The 7,932-nt window shown below is 61.0% G+C and overlaps 1 protein-coding gene across 2 annotated transcripts; it reads right to left on the bottom strand.

Moving 5' to 3' along the window:
- Positions 1 to 320: 320 nt before the first annotated feature.
- MISP (mitotic spindle positioning) lies at positions 321 to 6,719 on the bottom strand. 2 transcript variants are annotated; one of them, XM_015651980.2, is made up of 5 exons: positions 6,383 to 6,719; positions 2,258 to 4,354; positions 1,635 to 1,846; positions 1,223 to 1,261; positions 321 to 950 (listed from the first exon to the last, which is right to left on the bottom strand). In XM_015651980.2, exons 1-5 carry the CDS (start codon positions 6,702 to 6,704, stop codon positions 864 to 866), a joined length of 2,757 nt encoding a protein of 918 aa, XP_015507466.1. In that variant the 5' UTR covers positions 6,705 to 6,719; the 3' UTR covers positions 321 to 863. The 2 variants fall into 2 exon arrangements, with proteins under 2 accessions (XP_015507466.1, XP_015507467.1); XM_015651981.3 differs by lacking the exon at positions 6,383 to 6,719 and adding an exon at positions 5,756 to 6,272.
- Positions 6,720 to 7,932: the final 1,213 nt, after the last annotated feature.

Here is a 7,932-nt window from a genome sequence, read left to right as displayed (position 1 = left end):
GGTCCGTACCGGGGTCCCGGCGGGCGCTGCCCGGGCGCCCCCTAGCGGGGGCGGGCGGACGGGCACGGTCCGCAGCGCGGTTGGGCTCGAACGGGACTTTGAAGCCCAGCCGGTGCCATCCCCCGGTGCTCCCCTCCAGCGCCCCGCGCAGGGACTCCTCCCACCGGCCCCGGGTGCTCCCAGGCCCGCCCGGTGGGAGCCCGGCACTCCCCCAGCCTTTGGGACCCCCCCAACCGCAGCCCTTGCAAGGCTCCAGCCCCACATCCCAACCGCGGGGGTTCCTCTCAAACAGCAGAGCAAAACCAGTGGAGCAGGTGGACTCTGTTGGAAGACCAAGAGAGTAGAACAACTCTTTAATAAATTAGCAAAATAAACAGCATTTATATATATTTTTTTATATTCCATTGCTGCATCTCCATGGATCACAGGAGTTAAACCAATGTTGATTCCCAAGTCCCACGGCAACTGATCCAGAGGCCTCAGTTCAGGTAGCCCCAAGGCAGTGCTCAGCCTTGTGGTACTTAAAAACCTTAAACCACTGAGAAATAAAACAGCTTTTTTGTAAGCCTGAGACACAGCTCCCAAGGGGCAAAGTGAATTACTGGGTGATTTCACCTGGCTGGCTCCAGGCAGAAGTGATTAAAAAGATACTGATCCAATTTTTTTCCCTGTTAAGAAAAAAAAGTGTTCTTCCACCCCACAGGGAAGAGGAGGAAGGAGCAGATCTATTGCATGGAAGGATTATCAGTTTAACAATAAACCAGATTGATTTGCAGGGTTCATGATTGTTGTGGAACTGATGGAGCATTTAGGTCACACATCAGCTGATTGTCAACAGGGCCAGCCCCCGACCCAGGGGTCCCTCAGTCCTCATCCCGGACGTACTGTCCGGCCTCCCAGCGCTGGGCCATGGCGCTCTTGTGGCGAAACACTCGGGTGCTTTCCACCACCTGCAAAGACCAGAACATGCAGGATCTTTATAAAAAACTTTCATAATGATCTGGTTTGCAGAACTGCCCCCCCAACCTTCCCCCTGCAGCTCCCCAATCTGCTCTGCCTGACTCAGCATCCACCCAAGTGGTGCCCGTGGTCTCAAGGGAGCCAGGACCATCCTGTCCATCCCTGTCCATCCCACAGGATCTCCAGGAGCGAGGGGAGCTGGGGAATGTGGGAGGTGTCAGGGCAGCAGGAGCAGAGCCCCCGCATTCGTGAAGGGTTTTACCTCTGTGTTGACCTTGTCAACGGGTTCGATGCCTGCGTACTGTGGAAAGAGGAAAACACGATTAGATAATGGCAGCCTGGCAGGGGAATATCCAGAAGCGGCTGGATCTGGCTCCCAGCAGGAGCACAGGAGAGTTGGGAGAACAGTCCAGGCCAGGATCCCCCACAGGAGAAAGCTGCTGCTCCTCTCCAGTCCCACCCAGTGCTGGCAGCTCTGAACAGCAGGCGCTGTCTGGGGGGCTCACGTGGCCCCTTAATGGTGCCACCACCACTGGGTGTCCACCAAGCTGAGCAGCTGGATCTCAAGCTCCAAGTGGGAGTCAGGAACAGCCACCTCCAGCCCCAGAGCCACCAGTCTTCCCCCGGGCTCAAGCCCCTCAAACACTTGGCACAAGCAGGGTGGGCATGTTCACCTTTCCATCCTCCTTCACCCTCCTCCTCCGCTCCTCGAAGGGGCTGGAACGCGACGAGTCAGGGGTGAGGGTCTCTGCACTGCCCTGGGAGGAACTGGTCACTCTCAGCGGGGTGAAGGATGAGATCAGCCCCAGGATCCCCGTCTGGTGTGAGGCAGGAGAGGAGGCAGGAGACCCAGACACTGAGTAGTTGCCACTGGCACCTGAGGCAGCTTTAAGAGAAAGAGTCAGGGGGTGAAGGACTTCAGTTCCACTCCCAGGGGGTGGAGACCCACAAGGAGTGTCAGGCACCTGCCCCAAACCTGCCTCCATGGCAGGTCCAGCCGGTTTGGTCATAGCCAGGACCCCATGCCTGGGCCCCAGCCAGGGACTGCAGGAACAAGGGGTACAATGCATTAGCTGGGCCTTTCCAGCCCTGTTTGCTGCTGTAACATGACACAAACTCATCGAGACCTGAGCAGATCTGGAATCCTGCAGAGCCTATCCTTCCTCAGCAGCAGTTCTGCTGACTCCAGCGTGCTGATATCAAGTTCTCCCAGGACAACTTGCTACCAGCACACAGGAGTCCTTACAACCATCCCACCAAATAATTTCTCTGCTGCTCTGTCCCCCTGCTCCCTTACCAGAGCTGTGCCGAGAGCGGGAGCCGTCCTGGGGAGCACCGTTGCTGTAGGTGTCCATCAGCCGCCGCCGCTGCTCCTGGAGCTCCTCTTCCCTCTGCAAGTCACTCCGGATCTCCTCCTCAATCAGTGCCGATGTCTGGAGCTTCCATGTCCGCAGCCGGTACTGCTCCTCCCGGCCATCCTCCCTCTGCAGCGGGCTCTGTGTCCCCATGTCCTCCACGAAGGACACCTTGGGTTTCCAGAAGGAGAGGGATAAGTACTCTCTGGGCAGGACAGCAGTGCTGGTGGGGCTCGGGGTGGAGCCAGGAAGCTTTCCCCCCCAGGAATCCTCACTCCCCCATTTGCTGGTGCTGGTGGAAGTGTTCTGGGACACCGAGGGCTGCTCCCGGCTCCTCTCGCTGGCGGCGAAGCGCGGCTGGGACAGCTGGAAGTGAGCGATGCTCGCTGTGTAGCTGGGAATGCTTCTCCCAGCCCTGGTGTCTTCCACAGGGCTGGGGCTCGAGGGCTGCTCCACCACAAACTCTTTAACCCAGCTCCTCCTCTCCTCTGCCCGCTTCAGGGGAGTGGGCTTCTGTGGGGGGGCTTCCTCCTGCTCGAACACCCTCCTGCGCTCCTCCAGCTCCTGCTGTGTCCCCCTGTCATACGTCCCCAGCAGCCTGCCCTGCCTCTTTAGATCTTCCTCACGCTTCGTTTCCTGTTCAATTTCCCTCTGGACGTAAAGGGAAGCACGGCCTCTGTCCTTCCCTTTCCTGCCTGGGCCGGGAGATGTGTGGATGTTGAGGACAGGCTTGGTCTGGATCTCCACCAGCTCACTGCTGGCGGTCAGCCGCTGGATTCCCCTTTCCTTCCAGAGGTTCTCCTCCCTTTCCATCGCCATGCGGATCTCCCGCTCGATGGGCGTCTCGTTGCTGACCCTCATCTCCTCGCGCAGCCTGTTGCTGCTGGCCCTCAGATCCGCACTGAAGGTCTCGTTGGAGGTGCTTCCATCACTTGCATAGCCTGCAGCAGCTTCGTTATACATCTCACCCAAGCCAGAGTCTCTGGACCATGTTTTGGTCAGGATGGACATATTCCTGACAGGATATGACATTTCTGTGTGAGCCTTTCTGGGAGCATAGATCTCCTCTTTCTCGGGTGTCTGGTATAAGGACACACCATGAACCTGGTAAACGCTCTTGTCTGTCCTGCTCTGGCTTGATGCACCGCCACTGCCATAGCCTCTCGTAGCCCTCATGGCCATCTCAGGGCTGTACCACTCTTCCCTGGAGACTTTTGTCACCGACTCTGGCCTTGGGGACATGGCCTGCTGCCCTGGGCTGAAAAATGAGCCTGGGTTGGTCATCTCCAGCATCAGGAACTGCTGCCGAGCCGCCGAGAAGTTAATCTGCTCTGTGTCAATATTCTCAGGGTCAACAGGCGTTACAGCCCTGCCTGGGGAAGTTTTGTCAAAGCAGATGGCAAAGCTGGTGGGGACACTGCCTGTGTGCCTGCCTTCACCTTGGCTGCCCACACCAGTGCTGATGGAGCTCAGCTCATCCACAGAGCTCCACCTCTCTGCGATGGTGGAGCTCTTCCTCATCACCTGGCTCCGGATGATCTCTTTCCTCTCATCTTCGAGCTCCCTGGCTTTCTCAGGTGAGATGTTGGGTGGAGGGACCCTGTACAGGTCTTGCTCGTCGTCATCGTAGAGCTTTGAGGGTTTCCTCTCACCCTTGTAAGCCCGGAGGTCGTACAGGCTTCCTGATCTCACCACCTCTAGCTTGGACTCTCTGTCTGGGGACGGGGTCCAGACATCTCTTCCACCCTCCAGGAAATACGAGGGTGACTGGGACCTCCTCTTCCAGCTGTAGCCATTTTCCACCCTCCGGGTGCTGTGCTGAGTGGAGCCAAACACATCATCATCGCTGCTGGCCCTCAGGTCTGCCAGCGAGTTGTGCCTGTGCGAGGCCTGCGGGAGCTGGAACACAAGGTGCCTGGTGACTCTGTCCATCTCCTGGGAAGAGTCACCCCTGTGACAACCTTGTCCCAGACAGGGGCCACTGCTCAGCTTCGAGAGTCCCAGTTCAGCAGAGGCCAAGGGTCTGGACCTGGCTGGCCCTGAAAGCAAGAGGAGCCATTAAGAGCAGCAGGTTGGGATGCAGCCCCTCTCCCAGCCTGGTACCACTGTCCTCAGCGTGGGACAGAGACTGTCCCACCAGCCTGCCCCGTGTGGGGCAGGAGCAGCCAGAGCACAAAGCACCATTCCCAATAGGAACTGCCACGGAGCCCAGAAGCCCACCCCACCCCAGCCTGGCCAGGTTCTGAGGGAGCACAGCCAAACCTGCCACAGGCAGCAAGACCTCAGACAAGCTCCTGGTGACACCACATCCATCTGGGCACCGCTCTGGGCATGGACAGCCTGGGGCCTCTCCACGTGCACAGGCCAGGGAGGGACCTCCAGTCCCGGGCAGCAGCGGCAGCGAGAGGCGGTGCCGGCACCTGGGCCACCCCTGCATGGAATATCTTCCATGTGCCATTTACAGAGAGGAGCCTCCAAATAGCCCAGCTCTAGAAACAGCGGGGTCATAAAAATGGTTTCATGGCTCATAAAACAAGGGGACTTTAACCCCCCTGGCACACAGGGCAGGAGCGAACAGCCCCAGCCTCGGGGTCAATCCTCCAGTGCTGGCTGGGCCAGAGCCGGCTGGAACAGCAGGTGCCAGACAGGGAGGGGCAGCACAGGTGGGTCCCCCATGAGACAGGAGCTGCCACCCCATCGCAGATGCCATCCCTGGCTCCAGAACTGGTGACACACTTGTCACCCACAGACAAGCTGGGTGTGCCTGGAGCCAGCACCACGTCCTGTGCCGCTATTTACCGAGGCTTAGCCACAGCTTTGCCCCGTCACCTGTCACTGCTCCTGGCTGGGCCTCTGTGAGCCCCAGCAGGTCAGGGTGTGTCACCACTGGACACCACTCACGGCCTCCTGGGGGTATGCAGCAAAACTGGAGCAAGGTCACGGTGACAGCAAGGGTGGCCCAGAGCCTGGGGGGCACGGCACTGGCAAGCACAGCTCAGGATGAGACTTGTCCAGGTGAGGCCAGTGTTCCCTGCATCTGGAGCATCCTGGCTCATCTCCAGGATGAGAGCATTCTGTTCGTGCCTCCTTCCCGCAGTAATTCTGGTGACCGAGCTTCCCCCGCTCACCTCCAGCCCTCCCGGGATGCACCATCCTCCCACAAAGCAAGCGCGGCTGGGCCCCAGCCAGGAGCTTTTTAAACCTTTCCTGGGGCAGGAGCACGTGGGTCTCATTAGCTGGGACATCCTGGCCAGCCCCAGGCGATGCCTCACCGCTGGAACTGCTGCCCAGCCCTGTGCCCAGCCCCGCTGGCTCAGCCTCTCTCCCTGGAGCTGTACTCGCCTCAATTTACCCCTTAATTCCCCTGCTGTGATTCACTCTTGCTCTTTTATTGCCCCCAAAGACCTGGATAATGAAAACCATCTGTCCACGCCTCTTACCATGTTTTGGGGGGACGAAGTCCCGGCTCGGAGGGGACCCCCTCACCGGGGAGCGCTGGCGGCCGGCACAGGAGGGGAGCAGGGACAGAGAAACCAGCTGGGTTCTTATCAGGGCTCCCGGCCGGCTCCACGCAAGCGGAACGGCCCCTCCCAGAGCTGCACCCAAAACATTCCACCTCCCTCAGCTCCGTCCGGTGCTGTGGGACTGCGGGGGCTCGGGGGTCCCCTTCGGGACTTGCCTCCCCCCATGCTGGGCGGCCCCCGGACCAGCCAAGCACCGTGGGAGGAGCTGGGCAGAGCAGATGACATTGCCAGTCTGGCCTGGGACCCCCACCATAAGGAGACACCTGGGGCGCTTTCCAGGGTCCCCCTATCTCGGGGGTTCTGCACAGGGCTACAGAGCTGCAGTGCACCCACGCTGTGCCCACCCTGAGCCAAGGGCTGTCCCCAGACCGGCTGGGGATGGACACGAACACAGTGGCACGTGGCCAGTGTCCCTCTGCTGCCCACCCCAGCCAGCGCCAGCCCTCTGCACACCCTCGCTGCCACCATCCCTGCGAGGCCAGGGGGACACAGCGTCCCCCCAGCACCTGGCGCTGCCCTCGCCCCCGACCACGCTGCACTTACTGTCCAGGGAGCTGTCAGGGCAGGGGTCCCCATGCTCCGGGAGGCCACACGGGACACCCAGCTGAGCTGTGTCTGCCGGGGTGTGGCCGGGGTGGGGTGTGGGGGGTGCGGGAGGGTGGCTGCAAGGCCCCGATAAGCTCAGCACCGGGGAGTTGTGGGGAATTCCAAGAACCACGTTTGGCTCAGTGCCCTGTCCCCAAATTCCTGTGCTGCCGTCACCCTGCTGCAGCTGGTCCCATGCCCGTGGCTCCCCCGAGCCGTGGGACTCGCTGATGGACCAACGTGCCAACACAGCCATGTGCCAAGGCACCAGCGTGCCCATGCCTCAATCCAGCATGGTGGCATGGCCATGCGGCCACAGACCTCGCTCCAGGCGCTTTCTGCCCCTCCATGAACGCAGCTATGGCACTGAAGCTTCAGCCTGGATGTCCGGCTCTCCCCCCACCCTGTTAGCCCCAGAGGAGAGGCATGGCAGAGGAGCCCTGAGTGAATGTGCCAGGAGCAGCCCGTGTTTGCACAGGCAGTGCCCTCGCTGCCACAGCAGCCCTGGCACCGCTGCCCCCAGCTCCTCACGGCAGGGCAGCTCCCTCCCTCCCTCCCTGTGCCTGCTCTGGATACCTCCGGCACCTGCCAGGATAAAGGCACAGCGTCCTCGGTGCCCTTGGTGCCTGGATCTGGCTGGATCCCGGGGGAGAGGGTGACATTGCCGGTGCCCAGAACTGCCCTCCCTCCCGGCACGGGGTGTCACAGCCAAGCTGGCCAGAACGCTCAGCCCTGCGCCGGTGCCTGGGGTGAGACATCCCCATCCTCATCCTCCCTCCCCCACTGAAGCCCACTCCTGCCAGGAAGCCCTTCCCGGTCCCGCTGCTGCCTGAGCACGGCACTGGTGTCAGACAGACCCCAGTGGGTGCTGGGGGTCCCACTTACCCTCTGTGAGCCCCTTGGTGCCCCTGTTCCCGCTCGGGGCTGGCACTGGCTGGCCTGGGGACGCGGGTGCGCTGTGGCTGCCAGGCTGTTCTGCGTTTCCGGGCAGGTGAGCGGAGCCTGTTCTACCGTGGGGCTGAGCCAAAGTCCACAGGTGCCAAGGAGCCAGCAGCACTCCACACCCGCTGCAGGGTGTGTGCTGGCACCCAGACTGGCACCAGGAAGGGCTGAGGCCCCACTGCCCCAGGAGAGAGCCCTGGAATCCTGGCTCTGGGCAGAAACACGACCTGCAGCAGCCTGGGGATGGACAGACTCACGGCCACGTGGTGATGGGACCTTGGGGCACCCATGAAACCAGGCTGCCATGTCCCCTTTAGCTGGGCAGCATTCCCCCTCATCCCTTCCTCCCGGTGTCCTGGGTGCACACAGCCCTTCCTCCCCTCATCCTCTGCCCATCAATGAGGGGTCAGCAGAGCCCATCCCTAACATCCCCATCCCAAACCTTCCATCCCCGTCCTCCTAGGATCCCCAGCCCGGTCTCCTCCCACCCATCGGTGGCTCCAGGCTGGTTGTTCACACAGTTTATTTGCTCGGTTCGGGTGTTTTACAAACAACGGGGTGGAGGG

This window comes from Parus major, chromosome 28, assembly GCF_001522545.3.
Source record: "Parus major isolate Abel chromosome 28, Parus_major1.1, whole genome shotgun sequence".
Taxonomy (NCBI): domain Eukaryota; kingdom Metazoa; phylum Chordata; class Aves; order Passeriformes; family Paridae; genus Parus; species Parus major.
Note: the sequence above shows the minus strand (reverse complement) of the source record. Positions and strands in the feature narration are given on the sequence as shown.